Source organism: Arctopsyche grandis, chromosome 3, assembly GCF_051622035.1.
Source record: "Arctopsyche grandis isolate Sample6627 chromosome 3, ASM5162203v2, whole genome shotgun sequence".
In the NCBI taxonomy this organism is placed as follows: domain Eukaryota; kingdom Metazoa; phylum Arthropoda; class Insecta; order Trichoptera; family Hydropsychidae; genus Arctopsyche; species Arctopsyche grandis.
The window spans coordinates 8,757,791-8,777,349 of record NC_135357.1 but is presented as its reverse complement, the minus strand read 5'-3'; the positions used below and the strand labels follow the sequence as shown (position 1 = coordinate 8,777,349).

The window sequence follows — 19,559 nt, the reverse complement described above, 5'->3', positions numbered from 1 at the left end:
TAACCAAGCGCTCGTTCTATAATTACAAATTTTCAATTTTATATTATTTTCAGTGACATTTTTTCAGTTTCATTCAATTTTTTGTTTGTTTTTTTTCTATCTTCGTTGTGTATTTTATGTGTTTGTTGCGCAATGGCGTCAGCATCACCTGGAGACTACGATACACTTGTTCCTCTCGGGGTCGCAAATAGTCGTCCTAGGCTGGGAATAGCCACGGAGAGGGGGCCCAGAGGAACGGTGGGGTGGCCCAGGTCACATGGGGCCCGATGGGGGCTGGAGGGGGCCACCGGGGGGCCCTTGAGCCAAAGGAGAGCTCAGCGCCGGTTAGTAGCCACAGGGGTCTCACTGCGAGCAGCTCGCACATCGCCTGCTCTACAAAATTACACAAATTCGACACTTTAACTTTTCTTAATTTATATATTTGGTAAGCATCTAACATTAATTTCGAATTGAGAAAAAAAATTTTTTTGAACGTACTGCGATCTTACGCTGATTGCCGTTGTTGAACTACATTCGGGGTAGTTTACTATTTGCGAAATGGAACGCAGTGCATGAAATTTACACATATAAACAATTCAAAAGTGAATCAATTCCATCTAGTGTCCTCTCTACAAGTGTCGAATATCCAAACAAGTGTCCCAATACTATTATTTTACAACTGAATTACAGTGTTCAAGTGCCTCATTCAGTGTGTGCTCTACGACTGTCGTATGTATTGTGCTATTGGCTGATGCTATATTGATTGAATTGACATGGAACAATCATACATATGAACAATAAGCTTTATGCACATTATGTTCATTTGTGTGAATGGCCCATTAGATCAAAACATAATAAATACTTGAAGCAGAATTCAAACTGTAGTAGCTTTTATATTTAATTTTTTTTTCAACTTGTAAGATGTTTAACTATTCAAATTTATTTAAACATATTATATTTAAATTTTATATCATTAATATTTGGATACTTTAATGTTTGATGATTGAGTTTAATATTTACCCCCTTTCGGTATTATACGATGTGTGTTTAGGTATGTAGGTATGACCGAGTTTGCTCTAATTCGCAACAGGTGAGCGAATTAATGTCACCGAATTTAGCCGCAATTATTTAACTGACGCGATGACACAACGCAACGCGTCTATTTTCGCTCGTTGCTCTTGTAAACCGGCCAAATAGACGAGCAACAAAACCGGGGGAGAGAGAGAAATAGCCACAGGTGGTCGGATGAATCGCATAGTTGTCGTGCCTCGCATTACGACACTGTCATAATTCGAATCGCGCGCTGAAATGTCAAATGAATTTCATATTATATATGGAAATATTCCTTGTTTAATTTTTTACATATATTTTTTTTAATGCGAGCGATGTAATGCACTGGTCGCAATTGCAGCGCTTACGTTCTGCGTAAACGTCAAATCGAGTTCAATGCCTATAACAATTTACAATACGACCATTAATTAAAGCTTCACCTTTTATATGAATATTCAATTTTTTTTTATGTACACTTTATTTGATTATTTTATTTAAAGATATGTTTGCTTTTATATTCGTACACAATAAATAATTAAATGAAATGCTTATACTTACATATTTAAAATATTATAATATTCAAAAGAAAATTAAAAACAATTGAGTAGTTCCAATTTTTTTATTGTTTTAAATATAGAAATTTATGCTGAACAGATAATTAGATCAAGATAAAATCACATAAATTAAATAATTATTACAGCATTAATTCTAATACATAATTTTGGAAGATGTAAAAAGATCGAATCTCACAAATTCATATCATTTAATTTTACAAGACTCAAAAATTAATATATTGAATAATTAATTGATTTAAATTTGGACCATTTGGAATTCCTAATGCGCCACAATGGTCAAAAATATAACAGAAAAGAAACAAAATAATTGACTATACAGAAATTAAATACATATTTATACATACAATTCATAAAAAACACAACATATTTAGGAGAAAAATTAGGAATGCCTAGTATCAACAGTCAGCCCCGTATTTACATACATACAAGAACCAACCGTGAATAATAATAATACGTTGCTATCAGGATGTATAATACTAAAATATTTGTTACTGACAAGAAGTATATATTGGAAATGATTCTACAGAACGAATAGTCACTAGTAGGAAAACTTCATCGGAAAACTTTTCGTAGCTTGATGCAATCGAATTTCGCTATATATATATTTACGCTTTTTTATAGATTTTAATTTATTATACATAAGTAGATCATAATTTAGTATCGTAATTTGATTCTTGATAAATTAATTTTCGGTTAGTATCACACTTTGAGTGGGACAGTAAATAGTACAGGGATGTCTTGTTGTTTTGTTTTTTTTTTTGAAGATTTCGTCGTCTTTAGATTGGAATTCAGAGTGTTTTTGAATGGAATTAATTGTACACTGTGTGGGTGTTATGACACAACTCGTTTTAAATCCGACACCAGTTGTGGGGCGATCGTCGGGGTCTATTTGTGGCGGCGCCGGGGGCCAAGAGGCCCCACTCGCCCCACCAGCCATAACGGGCTGCTACCTAGTCGACTCGGCCTATATTTAACCCCGAGTGGCCATCGTTACTACACTGAACGTACGCCCTTGACTATTTTGCAAAAAAGAAGAAAGCACACGAATGCACTGCTGAATTAGAGCGTGGAAAACGCACCGATAGAAAGCTTCAATGGCCGCTATGAAGCACAAATTTTCCAAACGTTTACACCGAATTACATTTCAATGCAATAAACAAAAGCTTAAACTTCAAACAATCGAATTATAAAACAATAAAACTATTATCAACACTAGAATTTTCCGCCTTAAGTAGGGTCGTGTGCAAAATTTTCAACATTTTTCTTTTTTCCTAGAACGAACTTGATCTACATATTTTCGACTTCATACATATACATTATTTCTCACCGTGAAAATTGATAGTTAATCATATTCTGAGTATCGAGCAATTAGAACAAAAGGCATGTTGGCAGTTGAACGGTTCCATTGACATTTCTGCATTGTCTCAGCTTCCGCGTCTATTATTGAACTCTGTCGATAATTAACATTTAGACACCGTTGATTTAATTACTTTTCAACGAGGCGTTTGACCTGTATTCTTAATGGTATTGCCGATTGAGTGTTTGCGAAAACATAAGCGAAATTTATTGGAAAGCGTATCTAATTCAAATCTTTTTAGAGGAAGTTTTCCATATCAGATACGAAAATGGAAAGTTTTAAAATTTCATTTTTTGTTTTAATTCAAAATTTTTTTAACTACAACAGTATTAATAAATATGTTGGTTTTGAAAGGCAATGCATCAATTGCTTCAATCTCAAGCGTTCGGAAAACATACAGAATTCAATATTTATATATTAAAATCATTATTGATACAAGGCTCTTCTATATTTCACTTCGCTCATTGATCTGATAATATATGGATATTATATCCTATTGATCGTATTGAAACTTTGCCATTTTGCGCGGTTTGTTCAACAATAGATATTCAAATCAATTCCGCCAGTACTGTGGTGTAAAATAAACGTAATAGACACGTTTAAAAAATACTACAATCTTGACCATCTTGACGTCTTATTTAAATAGTTTTTCACATCCACAAAAACGCTACATCTACTCCGGTACGCCAAATCTTTATTATCGCGTCCCTTCGCAAGCTTCACTCCCTGGAGTGTTTTCAGTGATATTTTTTTCATGTATTAATATATGCATGTATGTATATACAGCCGCGGTTTATCATACATGAAAATAAGCGCTCGCTTGGGGGCCCCCCAAATGGGCCTTTTCTACCAAAATTTTCAACTTACGAATTTTTATCATTGTCCATAATACGTTCGTAAGCCAAGAATAAATGAAATTAATACATAGCATTTTAAAATAGAACTTATTTTATTCCAAAAACTGTTAGTGTTTCAAGTAATATAATAAATAAATAAAAAAATATATGGTTTTGTAAAATCCTAATGAAAAACCATATACTGAAAAGCATGGTAAAAAACAATGATAATATTTTTATACTGAAGTGGAGGGCCTCAAATTTCAAATGTGCTTGGGGCCCCTCATTTGCTTGATCCGCCACAGCATACATACATGTGTAGGTTTGGCAGTGGTCAATAACAGTGATTCCCATATTTTAAATAAATTTACGAGAAACTTGTCGAAATAATATGATCTTACGAATCAATAATGACATGAAGTTACGCCTCTCACAGCTGGAGTACACGTATACGTCCTGTGCCGCACTTTTAAGCGTGTTCTTTCCACAATATATACTAAATACTTTATCATTTTGTATAAATTTTTACCTCAATATTTTTTGAACATTTTTACCTGAACCTAAAGTAGTACTTTTACTCTAGAGAATCGAGGTTTTACATGTTTTTCTCAGAAACCTTTTAGTTTATTGAATTGAAATTTCGTATCTAGAAGTTTAAGCCCAATACCAAGTTATGTATAAAATTTAATCAATCGGTAGTGGCAGCTTACTCTTCCTTCCACTATTTTTTTCGACCCCTTAAACATGTATACTCTTCACGAAAAAATAAATTTAATAAACCGGGAGTAGGACTTTTAATATGTGAGAAAATTCAAACTGTTCTTAATCTTTTCTTTTTGTTTTGTTACAGCGAACGAAAAAAATCAATCAAAATGTTTAAAAATCATTTAGACATGATCGGCAGAAATGAGCCAGTGTCGAAGAAGGCCAAGTTTTGGCAATCTTATGTCAGGTCCCTCAAGGGTAAGTTCATGGTTTTTTTTTATTTTCACTACAAAATTTGTTTCAATAGATTGACTGACAGTTCGATTTATCACATACATATTGTATATACTTGTTAAGAGGGCTGTACACCCAAAACCTTAATTTTGTTGCCGTTCCTTTCTTCGATATATATATATTGAGTGAATGAGACAATATATATCAATATATATATTGAGTGAATGCGACAGTAACGCTTCGACCAGATAAAACGTATTTTAAATTGACAAAATCAATGTTTCGTATTCTCCTATTTTCTCCTCCGAAACTGGACCAATTTTTAAAAAACTTTTAATCATCGGTATGAGAAAGGTATTTTCTGTGCATCTATTGGCGTATTTTTTTTTAAATCGACCGTTAAATAACCACGCTAGACTCTTTTCGTGGGTGTAAAAAAGAGGCGATTTTATAGATGTTTGGCGGCTCCTAGCTCCTATAAAAAATAATTAATTAAAAAAAATAAAACAATAGATGCACCCCAATGGTGGATATCCATAGCATATTAAAAAATAATTTCTCTAGTGCCAAAATTGAGGAAGAGAGAAGTCTAATACGTTTGTATGGACAAGGCGTAGCATATAAAAGCTACGATAACTATTGTACCTATACAAACGGTTATGCCGTTTATGAACTTCTTGACTTTTCCAATCATGATTTTTTGCCTCAGTAGTTTTTCCATTTGTTTTCTATTCTTACTTTGAAACGATTTTACGTTCGAGTAATTTAATGGAGTCCTTATGAATGACGACAACTTTTCATCATACTTTCCAGGATCCGAAGACATCCGCGCTAACGACAGCGTGCACAACCGCCGCAGCGTCCTTCCGGAGTTGACCAGCTCATGGCCTTACACCAAATCCATCTATGATGACCCCATACACGCAGCTGACCGCATCACAGTGCCCGGATACCGTTATCTTCCAATCCACAGGGAGACCTATGGCTACTCTCCCAGGCCCATCTACGCACACAACTACCCATCATCCCTGGACCGGTACAGGCCAAGTACGTACCGGCCGATCAGGGGTTAAAATCACCCCTAAACCGGCGATATTTTCATCCCTAGTCGAACTTTAAGCATCGACGAGGGAAAAGCTTCGCAATTTATATAAATATATATATTTATCATATATAACATTATTATTAACATTTCAAACGTCAACCAACAACTCAATTAACGACAACTTACAAACACATAAAAAATCACATTCATTGTAAATATCTCAAACATTAGATTGCATCAACATTGACAAAGCAATATGCTGAATTGACTCATTTTTTTTCTTCAAAAAATCATTAGCTTTGGCCATACGCATAAAAGTGGGTACAATTTACTTATTTTAATATATGTTTATTTATTTTAACTATTATGATCAACTTACAACGCTTATACGTGAATTTACCAAATCATTACACCTGTTTAAAAATACATAGTTAAGATTTTCAAAAATTTTAATGACATTTGAGGCATTATACATATAAGCGTTTGAATGCCAAAAAATAAATCATATATATTATTATTGATTTGTCTATAGTTGATGCAATTCAAAGACTGGATGATGTCATTAATTTGAAATTTTTTCATTCCTTTATATATTACATTCATATAAAAAATGCTTGAATATTCATCTTTCAGTCTATATAAAGTCATCATGCACTTTTTTTTCATTTAACACTTTCATAGCATAAACATATGATTGAAATTTACTCCACGGCTTTCATTCTATGTTTGTATATAGATTTTTTTTAAATATATGGAGTTTACAAGCTTTGTACTGATTGGCAAAATTATCAAAATTTTAAATCAAATTTGAACAGTGCCGTTATATATGTATATATAATAAGCAATGTGAATCAAGTTAAACCAATATATGCTAGGTTTTTTTGTACTACGGCATCAATCAACGAGCTCCGACTGTGAGTAACAGTAGACTTTGAACATTTTGGCAGTCAATATGTGCAGAGACGATCATCAGTTGTTGTCTTCTTCGTTGGGCTTAGCTCACTTGTTGTTTGGAATGTTTCAGCAAAATAATTTGACACTGCAATCGGGGCAGCAGCCGCTTACCAGTTACATTGAGTTCGATTCCAACGCCGGACTATAAGCCACTGCAGAAACTCACAACCCAAAATTATTCTTATACATATATATATAACATAAGTTTTACAATACAATATAATATAAATTCACCACTATTGAAAACTACACGCATAAAAATTATATGACATGATATTTCACATTCATCGGGTGCATTCGCTTCACATTGTGAATTTTTTCTCACTCGTTTCAGAAACGAATCTGTATATTACATATCATATATATATATATGTACATTTAATGTTTTTACATGAACGGGTGTTTTAGTAATTGATTTTTGTATATATTCATATAATCGGTCTAGTTTATTTGCATATAAATATCTACATCAAGAATTGTTCCATTGTATACAGGTGCATTGTTTATATTCAGTGTAATTTTGTTTGTAAATAATATTTTGATGTGAAAAGGAAAAAAACTTTTTTATGTAAAACCGACAAGGAAGATAATGTGAGTGAGGAAATTATTGTCATATTTTGAATGGATGATGTTTCATTGTTCTCATCTCTTTGTTTTGGTGAATAAATCTTATATGGGACGCGATCTTGTGAATATCAGTCCCTGTCAAAGGCTCGAAGCTCTGCTTGGCTCGCTAGTCAGTGCCTTCAGCTTTTCTTTCTAACTCAGTGGCGTCCAACTACAATAATTCAAATGTATGTCCCAAAAAAGAATACCAAATTTAATCAGCACAATGTAACTCAACAACCAGATTTTGATTTATAAGCTTAGAAAAGTATTTCAATTCAACAGCGATTTTACTTCAAGGATTAAACTCGATTTTTTTTACCACTTCAAAACCACTGATCACAAATATGATATTAAACCACTTAATCGCCACGCGTTTGTAGAAACCGATTCGATTATTTTATTATATGTGTTTAGTGCTAAACGCTTGAATATATTACAAACTAACGAAAAATATTGACAATTTTTAAATTTCATTAGTATCACAGACTTCTTCAGTCACTGTAAAGAAACCAAAATTAATTTCGAGTCATAGTCCTAAATACGAATGAGCACGCACCGGTGCTCTTATGGCGATGGAGTGGTTAAATTTCTTCATTTGGTCCGAGTTTGTAGATAAAGCAAAAATTTAATAAGATTTTTAATATTTTTTTGCTAGAATATTAGCAAATAGAAATTTTTCAATGCGGTGCAAACGGTCGACAAGCGCCAGACAGACTGAACCACAGATTAACGACACGTGTACCTTATGCGTGCGCACTGCTCGCACGAAATCTACCCGAAGTCCCGACATACCTACCGTGTATACGTTCTGTGCTTCTGATGCGTTAGTTCCGAATTTTGCCTTATTAAAATCACCAGAAAGATCCAACTCAATTTTAATAATTACATATGTGCACATCGAAAGGTTACTCGTCATCTGACGTGCAATCTATCATTCGTGAAGTCGAGAATTGCGTTTAAAGCAGCCATCCAGTTAAATTGTGGTTCAGTCTGTCTGGCGCTTTTCGATCGCTTGCACCAAACCCAAATTTTTATATCATATTCATAGCAACGGGTCTGAATTAGTAAAAAAATATGAGTTCTAAATGCTGAGGTGTATTAAAAAAAGGTGAAAATTTGCTGTCCAATATATATTTAATAAATCTCAGATTCTTTTTATACTTTTTTAAGACTTACACATTCATAGATCTTAAATAAAATTGTATTAATTTTTATTTATAAAGCAACCAAACAATGCACTGTTAAATGTTGTTGTTGTTTACTAATTAATTACTATTAATCATGGTATACTTTTATGGTATATTCATTTCGATATGCCGAACTTGTATAACAACGCTTACGCATTAAAAAAATATCTCTGCAATAATCTTAAACACTATTACAATCACGTAGATGTTACGTGTAAGCTTTTAGCTTTGTAATTCATGTAGTCATCAGCGCACATAACCCAGGCTAAGCGAACATTGGCTTGTTGAAATATGCTAACTGATTGATCCAATGTACGCTCAGTCTTGGCACAGGTCATTTATATTATATAGCGATGGCATCATCGGACATTGTCGGTGAAAACCGTTGAACGCCACTGCTCTAACTGCACACTCCTGCATCGTGCTGCAAGTTCAGCTCCTTCAAGCGTTTGTCAGGGAATGATAATTGTTTATTTTTCTATTATTACTCATGATCTCCTAACTCAGAACCCTTCATGAAGCTTGCCAACTTCCTTTTTCAATCTCATCGCAACCAACATAGTCATCTTCAAACTGTTGTAAATTGCACATGCAATCAATTTAAAGTGTATATATGTATGTACGTATGTACACGCATTTACAGTATTGTGAAAAATATTTAATCACAAAAAAAATATCAAAATGCATTCTTCATGACATGTCATACTTCCGATGGAGTCAAAACTAACAAGGTAAGATTGTAAATATACTTATTAACTGATTAACCCACCATTTTCATGATAGTTTTGTATTGCTTTGTACTAACTAGAGCGCATGTCATGCAGAGCGTCATCAGAATATATGTTATATTTATAATGATCAATAGACGATCCGGTTTTACGAGTGCCCGTCGACACGTCCGTCCGTGTGAATTCACTTTTATTGTGTTTTGTATGGAATGTGTAGTATTGTAGGTATTTTGATATGTGAATATTATATTTATATTCGCTAATTATTTATCAATTATAATTCTGTCATACAAAGTCGACATAGAGCTGCAGTGAACATGTATGAGAATTATAATGTTCCGTGTTTTTAAAATATAAAAGAATTGAAAATTTATTGCATGGACATGTTAATAAATAATATGTACTTCAATAGAGTATACTATAAAAGGTGAAATATCAAATTTTTGATTACATCCAAACGAGTGTTTCTTCGGTTAAGTTATGCATAGTGATTTTCTTTGACTAAGATTAAAATAATTTTATTTGAGTTGTATTTTAATGTTGATTTTATTATTTAAAGCTTTTTCAAAATATATCTTATCTTCAAATTCCAAGGTTTAGTAATATAAAATCAATATTAAACCAATGGAACACCTTATTATTGAATAAATCAAATTGGCAACTGCACATATTGAATGGACTCACTCTAATCGAGTTCATAAATTGTGAAATTGTGATAATCCAATCAATCAATCAATACCAAGATTGTTTACTTTATTTTCGTGTGATGTGTGATTTTGATAAATTATTACATAAATCTTGTTACTTATGTGAAGTTCGAATAATATAAATCAGCACTTCCCAAAAAATATAGCAATTAAAAAAGGTTGTGGCTATTTGCAAGTACTATGTATATCTGCAAATTATTGGCTATTTTCAGGTACTATATCTGCGAACTATTGGCTATTTTCAGGTACTATATCTGCAACAAGCGCAAAGCCTTCTGCGCATGCGCGTTAACTGTCACTGTCAGCGTGTTTAGTGTTAAAATTTTGTTTAAACCTCTTAAAATTTAGTTCGAACTCGTAAAGTGACGTAGTATGAACGATTGATTAAACATATTAGATTAAAATAATGAACGATTGATTAAACAAGTCTAGCATACATTAAATGTAAGAAAATATAATCGGATAAGTTCATGCGCATGCGCAGAAGGCTTTTCGCCTGTCGCAGATATAGTGCCTGCAAATAGCCACAACCATTAAAAAATGTTATTCAACTATGAGGTTTTTATTAGATGCATATTATAAACATTTGGTAAATGCTGATTCAGATATACATATTCCCATATAATGATTTCGTGATATTAATTGGGATGTTTTTATTTTTTGGTGTTTAGTTTATCACGTTCCCAAGAGCCGCTTATCTCGTTTGGAGCCGTTCGATACCAATAAGGCCTGGCAGGAACATTTGAACCGTCTGGCTGACATTGACAGGCTGTATCCTTCTCGTTATGGACTTTACTTGAGGGACAGAGCTTGCCCACTTTTCCCCAGCAAAGGAGATGATCTCAAAGGAATCGAATACGACCCCGACACCAAACCTAAATTTGGCTTCAGTGGTAAGTCTTTCGAAATATAAGCAAACAAAAAAAAAAAAGTGTAACCAACTATATAGCTTTAACTATAAAGTTTAACTTTTTTCACAATTTTTTTGAAATTGCCAACATGAAAATACTGCTTGACTAAATAAAAGCGCAAGCTTGAAAAAAAAAAGTAACAAAAAAATATAAATATTATTCTTTATTATCTTAATCGAGTGTATTTTATACTTATACGTTAGGCTCACAGAAGTGAAATAAAAAAAAATGGATTTTAGGGGATTGTGCAAACGTAAAATCAATTTGAATTCAATACATTTTATTGTATTTGTACATAATGAATACACTCTTGATAAATAGCATGGTAATTTTTAAGACACATGCTGTAAATATATGCCAAAAAATTCTATATAATTGTGTATGTCTGTCCAAAAAACAATTTTGTCAACTTATATTACTAAAAATATTTGTTTTTTTTTTGTTTTATTTATGAATATCGTCTGTTATGTTATAAATATAAATTTTTTATATGCTTGCCCACCTGTATGAAAATTGCGTACCTTTTATAAGTGCATTACTGAAAGAGTATTATTAAGCCAAAAAAAAAATATTTTAAAAAACCCTTTGTTATTTTGTAAATATTTACACATATAAGTAATAAACCACAAATACAAAGCCTGTAGTTTTTCTTCTCGGCCGATGCAATTGTAGGACGTAGATTAGACATCGACCGTAGTCTTAATTTCCCCTCTATGCATTTTTACACATTTTATGTGCCTGTATAATTTCTATATTGTCATAAAACAAACACAATAACAAAACTCATACATACAATACATCTTTGCTACAATCAAACGTTGAGTAGAAACAATCGTCTTTTTCATAATTGGCAAACACACAAAACAAATTTTGTTTGGAAAAAGAATTCACACACAATATCAAAAAGATAATTAATTATTGAGATTCATTGGATAAGATGAAGAATCAAAATTTTTAATCATAAATACTTTTAAAATGTTTGTATATTTATTCGATGCGGTGCAAACGATCGAAAAGCGCCAGACAGACTGAACCACAGATTAACGACACGTGTACCTTATGCGTGCGCACTGCTCGCACTTACACTAAGCGAAATCTACCCGAAGGCCCGACATACCTACCCTGTATGCGTTCTGTGCTTCTGATACTTTAGTTCAGAATTTTGTCTTATTAAACTCACCAGAAAGATCCAACTCAATATTAATAATTGCATCTGTGCACAATCGAAAGGTTACTCGTCATCTGATGTGCAATCTATCATTCGTGAAGTCGAGAATTGCGTTTAAAGCAGCCATCCAGTTAATCTGTGGTTCAATCTGTCTGGCGCTTTTCGATCGTTTGCACCAAACCCATATTTATTATATCATGCATATTTTAAAGATGAAACCACTTGAAAGTAATATATTTACAATCCTAATTAATGCAGTGTGTTTTATTAATTTGGCATGTTTTCCTGAAATATTTACTATATACATATATGAGTCGATGTTTACATAATTCGCCAAAGTAATGTTTAAAAATAAAGCAGAAATTATGATTCGATTACAGTGGCATATCCAGGGTCAGTCAAAGAGGCAAGACTCGAATCTATTTATTTCGTATACAGTGAATATTTTATTGAAGCAAAATATGACATGAAAACATTTTTATCACAAATTTCATACACATACATATGTACATATACTATGATAAGATAACTAGTTTCAATAGTGCAGAAAAATGAGAATTTTTCTTTGTCTGGGGTACTTAACGTCTAAGGTTGACCCTGGTTTTAAAGACAATAAGGGAAAGCTGAATGAAAGCTGCTATATTTCAATGAATGATAATCGGGTTAATAGAACTTGCAAATCGTCGATGTCACAAATCACAGTCCTCATCCAGCTTATCCTGTGTACGAGTATGTAATATGCCACTGGAATCATTTATGTAGCTGTAATGATTGTGTTGCGCTTGGAAAGGAAAGAAATTTGATGACTTCGTGAAAGACCCGTTCGCGGAAGCTGACAAATGGCTGAATTTGGACCGAGCGGCACGCGGCCGATCACCAACACCAATTAAAGTGGGAGAATTCGCACCCAGAAGTTCAGAAGTCGCCTTTGATTCAGAGGGTAAGCTGTGTCAAATGGAATCAGTCTCCATAGAGCTTAATAGATATTTCAAAGATTTAATAGTCAATTATCCCCATATTTTATTGAATATTTGCATGGTTTTCTTTTTATTCGTCTGTCATTTTGTCCTAAAATCAAAAAGATTTTGAATATTTTACATACACAGATCCGACTGTGTTGTTTAAATAAAGTAAGTTCAACCTCAACATAAAGTGATGAGGAAGTATTAATAAAAATTGAATGATCACAGTCAACTTCGAGGTGTGCTATTTTTTTTTGTTTTTGGTTTTTTAAAAGTTTTCTCAAATTCTGAAAATATAATCGATTTATAAATTATAGTTAGTATAAACATAAAACCATTTAAATTAGTGAAAATAAAATAACTGCTGATTAAAATAGGAAACTGATTTGCATCAATACTCCTAAAAAAGGTTTGATTGGTTGTAATTTGTATACATAGAAAAAAACAACTATAAATAATCATTTTTATTCAAATTAAAAAAATATTATAATTAAATAAAATTAAATAGTGTTTAAAATTTAAATTTAAAATAAAAAAATCTAGTGCTCAATTGCTGAATAGACGACTGAAACAAATAGGTAAAATTTTATAAAGGTTAGTGTGTCTGAATGGATTATAAATGTTCTGTTACTTTTAATGTTTTAACTTAATTGTATAAATGTAAAATAATTTTAATTATTTCAAGAGGGCACTATTGAATTACTGTATAATATACATACATAGTTGCATGATGCACGTTTTAATGTTAATGTAAATATGCTTATTACATACACGCATAAATACTAACAAATATATTACATAGATTTTGCGAAATCAAACATTTTGAATACCAAAAAGCAGTACATGAAAAAAAAAAAAAAAACATGATACGACATGAAACTTTTAATATGAAAATTATGTTTTGCTGCTCAATTAAGAATACATTTACATATGTATGTGCTCATTTTGAAATTAAAATATTCATATAGTTAAATTTACTTCAAATTATATTTTCAAGTGATAATAATTAACTCTAACAAACAATTTTTATTGATAAATTATTTGGGTTCGGTGATTACTAGTCAAATGTGAACCGATCACAGGACAACCGGTCGCTCTAGATCGGTCACACGTGATCACCCGTCACACTAAAACTGGTCACTGGTAGGGTGTGACCAGTTTTCTCGTGACTAGTTTTAGTGTGACGGGTGATCATGTGTGACCGATCTAGAGCGACCTGTTGTCCTGTGACTAGTTCACATATGACTAGTAGTCCGTTTACCATTATTTGACAGTAGTTTGTGATTATTTTTATAATTGGAATTATTTGAAAGTCGTCTTTCAAATTGGTAGATGTATTGCATTAATTTTTTATGTACTTCATAAATAGTACTTCTCTTTATATGTTCGATAATTAACATCAATTTGCAATTTATAAAAATTTATATGTTTGAGAATGATTTGCTAATATAATCTAACAAAATTGTAACACAGGTATGTTTAATTATTTATTTTCCAATTTCTTTAGGCTTGCCAATCTACAGTCGAGGTGGTCTTGGTCGCAAACCATGGAATAGATTGTTCAATCCCAGTCCCTATCTTCCCATGTCAGCTATCACTAAGGATCCGTTCTGGTGGGATTTCCCAGAATTGAAACCATTCTACCCCTTTAACAGCTGGGGAAAGAGCCCGTTCTATGTAAGAGACTCTTACCTTTCACCTGTTAAGCGCACATACCTGTGGGACAAGCACCCCATGAGGCCGTTGGGTAAGCATACATAGTAATATTTCCCATTAAAATAGTATTACGCTCAACTATAATATATTAAAAAATATTCAAAGAGAATTAGACTCGATAAAAACTACTTGGACAAGTTTGTAAATTATCCTTGGATAAATAAATTGAAACAATTTAAAGGATAATTTTTTATACATATGTACAGCAAAATATGTATACCAAAATATTTTCCCTTAAAAAAAACGTTTTAAAATTGACGTTCATTTTTATAATCTTATTTTTTGTCGTGAATACAATTTCACTGACAGATTTTATGCTGGATAATCTGAGTCTCGGAGATTTCACCAAGATACAACCTTTTCTCCGGAATCTATAGAATAAGTACGATTATAATGCTTCTTAGATTTCCCCCTGCAACAAATTATTTTTAGTTAATAATTAGCCTAGTTAATAGCTAGTGATTCATTTTGCACGTTAGAAGCGATCCAGTAGTACCAACCTGCATATGTTTTAGATTATCTCTGTATTCTTCCCTAGCCCCCCCACCCCCTTTCATCGTTTGAATGCATTCTTTAAACTTATAACTGTAGTATGTAATCTATTTGAAATAACTTATGTAGTGTCATATACTTTCAATATTAATCTAATTTAATTTAACATGTGCATTTAAACAGCCGCTGTGTAAACGGTGCAAAGGATATCTCTTTTATTGTACCCAATCATGGATTAATCTCAAACCACGGTAAGAAATAGAAATCCTTGTGTATTTTAATTATTAATATAATTTAAAAAATACCATAGACCATTAATTAGAATTAATACATAGATAAATAATATTTTGTTAGTTTACCGTAAATATTTATATAATTCAACACTAAATATTTCTGTTTAACAAAATTTTAAACCAGATTTGATATCCAAATTTGCATTGATTTGAATACCCTTTTTGTTATATACATATGTATACTGTAATGAAGCTTAGTATTATAGTATTTTTATGGTGGTTGTATTTTAATAACATGTATGTTTTATTTTTCAGTGTGAAAATGACACCTAATCACGAGAAGAAACACGAATACGTTTGTTTTGTATAAAACTTACGTGTAAATTTATTTATTTATTTATTTGAGACGTTTTTTACACAAAAACATAATTTATCGTATCCACAAAGTGGAGATTAAAAGTTAGTCTCCATCGTTCAAAAATTATCGATAAAATAATAAAAAAATTAATACATCGCACATTTATTTATTTCATCTATTATATCAAACTTTATATATTTAAAAATGTAAAAATCTTATAAAAATAAACATAAATATATAAATGTGGTATTTTTTATTTCTACACAATCAATCTGTATGTAAAAAAAGGTTCGGTGATTATTCCGCACAAAGCAATCTCGCACACGTCACTAAAATTCACCAGTGGCGTGGAGTAATGGTTAGCATCTTATGCTTTCGAGCAGAGTGTCACGGATTCGATTACCACTAGAGTCCCGTTGTTGGCCTGACCTTGGTTTGTGACTTAAGGTCGATCGTTTCTTATCAGAGTTTACCAATTTTTCTGATTTTCATTAAAACCTGTAAATTGATTTCCTGTAAAAAATAAGCATTCCCTCCCCAATTTCCCTCACAAATCTTGAGTTGTTCAGCGTCTATTATATGCAGTAGCGGCTCGTGAGAATTAATAGTGGGGGGGCTGCAGAGATTAATCAGGCTGTAGTAGCTCATTAACCAAACTAGTGGTCGAAGGAAAACAAAAATAACATGCATATGTACTATACTGGGAGGTCTGCAACCCGCAGCCCATGTGGACGAAAAAAGTAGCATGAATTTGTACTGTACTGGGAGGCTGCAGCCCCGCAGCCCATATAGACGAGCCGCCACTGATTATAGGTAATTTGGTGTATTTCTTGATCTGTATAGTACACTCGTTGCTTTGGAGCGATCTGTTAGATGAGTGCACATGTTTAATCGAATAAATAAATAAATAAAATCTTGATTACGGAACATCTGGTACCCGAAAATTTCATCCATCGAGAGTAACCCACGCGAACTATCATACTTGAACTCGAGTGGCAGATATTCCGTATTCACGATTTTCGTGGCAACGATTGTTGTGTGCGCGATCGCAATGAGCGAAATAATTCGTTTTCGGTAAAAAATGAGAATTGACACATGGTCAGAATATGTAGTGTTTGGTGTTTGTTGTCTGGCTGTCATGTTTGAAGTTTGAAACGACAGTTAGTGGCTAGTAGCGACGATGATGCCGGGGTCTGCTGAAGAAGGTTCTCTGGGTGACGGAGCCCCAGAAAAGGGGGCGGTGCCGCATGACCCAGGGCTTCGCAATGCTGTGGTGCAACAACTAGAGTTGATAGCCACGGGAGTCAGGTTGCTACATCTTATATATATAACCTCTTCTATACAATCATATTTTTAAATTACAAATATATGTATGTACCGACCATAAAAATGTATTCAAATATTCAACTAATTGTTTGGTCTCAAGTAACGAATATTAGTAGTTTTGCATGATGGACACATTCCTGTTTTGAATTAGACCCAAGAAATTAACGAAAACTTAAATTAAATCTAATATATAATTTCGAAAGAGACTTTCTTTGTATGTAAATTTTGGTTCGTAGAATCCGTGACGTTAAATTTAATTAAAAAAAAAACAATTGAATATTCAAATAAAATAAAACTTTTCAAATATATTTAATAAAATGTTTACTATTAGATTAGCCATGTTCAAGCCTTTTATATTACAAATACCGAGCGAAGCCGGGTGAAACCACTAATATGTAATAAAATGGCGGATGTTTTTCATTTTAGTGATGAAGAATTTTTCGAGTGGTTGAAATTAAGAGGAGCCAATGTTAATTGGGTGAGAATGTTCGATTTAATCAAAAAGCAACTTTCGATAGACCTCGTCGAAGAATGGAACGATATGTGGGAAACAGAAAACTTAACAGAAAAAATTAACACTCTTAATCAACTAAAAGAAAAATATAAAAATGAAACGAAACAAGCGTGGTAATTAATAATCATTATTATTTTAATTTCTACAATTTGCAGCATTTTTTCTGGATACAATTTGTTTTTTTTACTAATTCATAGGCGACCTGAAACTGGCAACATAAAACCTCAAATCACAAACCTCGACGTCCAATATTTAACACGGTTGAAAAATCATTATTCGAAATTAGTCACAGAGAAAGAAGATAAGCTCAATAAATTAAAAGAAGAATTAACTGATGAATGGGACCAATTGAGAACATATCAAAATCAAATCCGAGAAGCTCAAAAACGCAACTCTCTCATGTGTAAAAGTATAGACAAAAGCTTAAAGGAAAATATTAATACAATTTCAAAAGCATATTCAAAATCTTGATAAAGTGTACTACATATATTTTTTAATATAATTAGTAGATAATACATATATATATAAAGAAAAAAAAACGAAACAAAATTTGAGGTACAATTTTTATTTATATAAGTTTGATAACATAATAAAATAAATAATAAATATATGTCACGACGAATTATAATAAACATTTGAACTTTACAATAAAAACATCGACAATTTCAGTTTGTATCAATTTGTACAATATAACATACAAAACCCTTCAACCTTTTCAGGCTTGGTACATATGTATATTCAAAAAACATTGCTCGACACCGACATTTCAACATGAGAACTGACTCGTCTTTGTGTGATAAAACGTTCATATCTCAAGTGCACAAGAGAGCCAGCCATTATATATTCTCATAAACTATACATAATTAGACTAAAATCTCAAAAATAGTGATACTCATTCGATGTATAACTGGCGGCTTATTACGTAGCGTCTCCATGTGGATTTTGTATGCTTATTGAACTGTCTTGGCTGGTGTAGTCTGGATCGGCCGTTGCCTTCTCGGCTTCTGTTTTGTATGGATGGAAATTTAAGTCGGCGTGCATTATACGTCTTAAAGTCCGGTCTGAAATGTTCAGAGATGCTGCGAGTCGGCGTGCTGAACGCTGTGGATTCTGTTCGATGGCCATCTTCACAGTGGCTATGTTCTCTGGCGTGCGAACGCTCTTTCCTTTGCCGGGTGGTTTCTGTTTAAGGGCTGAGCCGGTGCTTTCGAATTTTTTCACCCAGGTTTTAATGGCATTCGCAGATGGAACTGGTCTGTTTCGTTGGATGTTGAACTGTCGTCGAAATAATCTTTGAGCCACGACTACGCTGTCGTTATTTTTATAGTATGCTTTGATTGCGAACGCACGTTCCTCGCCCGTCCACTGCTCCATTGTTTTTGTTTTGATTCGGATCAAATGATTGATATTACTCGACGCCCATGTTGACAATGTGACAGTTGTCCGGATTGTCAAATTATGGCCATAGCAGCGGCTTAAAACACATCCATTTATAATACAAACTGAACCCAAATCATTAAACTAGTCAGTCATTATTAGTCTGTTGATCGAGTTTATTTTCAAGTTGAAATGTAGTAGGTAGGTATGATATATAAAACCAAAAAAGAAAGAATTGTATTTTAATAACTTGACAACTGATGATTATTTGATATTTTTTATGTTACTATACGTATATGTTAATATGTACGTAGTTTTACCAGTATAGTACTAGTTTTTTCATCATTGTTCTGGTAAATTGTGAGATTTAACTATGGTAAACGGATTATTCCGCAAAAAACGATCTCGCGCAATTCACTAAAATCTCGATCACAACATCTGGCACTCGAGTTCTCGTTAGTACAATATTTGGCATGGATAGTTTTCGATTGATGGAGTTTTTGGGTGCCAGATCTTCCGTGATCGAGAATTTAGTG

The 19,559-nt window shown here is 32.7% G+C and overlaps 3 protein-coding genes across 12 annotated transcripts; 2 read left to right on the top strand and 1 right to left on the bottom strand.

Annotated features, from left to right (window-relative positions):
- Positions 1-291: 291 nt before the first annotated feature.
- Positions 292-16,053, top strand: Mf (myofilin). Of its 10 annotated transcripts, XR_013260359.1 has the most exons (9): positions 303-424; positions 4,648-4,760; positions 5,550-5,783; positions 10,638-10,859; positions 12,836-12,985; positions 14,515-14,754; positions 15,033-15,105; positions 15,399-15,466; positions 15,764-15,924. XR_013260359.1 is itself a non-coding variant. In XM_077427754.1 (8 exons), the coding sequence occupies exons 2-7, from the start codon at positions 4,670-4,672 to the stop codon at positions 15,098-15,100; spliced, it is 1,005 nt and encodes a 334-aa protein (XP_077283880.1). In that variant the 5' UTR covers positions 303-424; positions 4,648-4,669; the 3' UTR covers positions 15,101-15,105; positions 15,764-15,937. The 10 variants fall into 10 exon arrangements, 5 of the variants coding, with proteins under 5 accessions (XP_077283884.1, XP_077283881.1, XP_077283880.1 ...); XR_013260360.1 differs by lacking the exon at positions 15,033-15,105 and having other exon boundaries at positions 299-424; positions 15,764-16,053; XR_013260361.1 differs by lacking the exon at positions 12,836-12,985 and having other exon boundaries at positions 15,764-16,025.
- Positions 16,054-16,987: 934 nt separating this feature from the next.
- On the top strand, positions 16,988-18,311 carry LOC143909670 (uncharacterized). Its single transcript, XM_077427759.1, has 3 exons — positions 16,988-17,114; positions 17,559-17,759; positions 17,844-18,311. The coding sequence occupies exons 1-3, from the start codon at positions 16,990-16,992 to the stop codon at positions 18,115-18,117; spliced, it is 600 nt and encodes a 199-aa protein (XP_077283885.1). The 5' UTR covers positions 16,988-16,989; the 3' UTR covers positions 18,118-18,311.
- LOC143909672 (uncharacterized) lies at positions 18,198-19,093 on the bottom strand. Its single transcript, XM_077427761.1, has one exon. It carries the CDS (start codon positions 19,018-19,020, stop codon positions 18,565-18,567), a length of 456 nt encoding a protein of 151 aa, XP_077283887.1. The 5' UTR covers positions 19,021-19,093; the 3' UTR covers positions 18,198-18,564.
- Between the last annotated feature and the right edge of the window lie 466 nt (positions 19,094-19,559).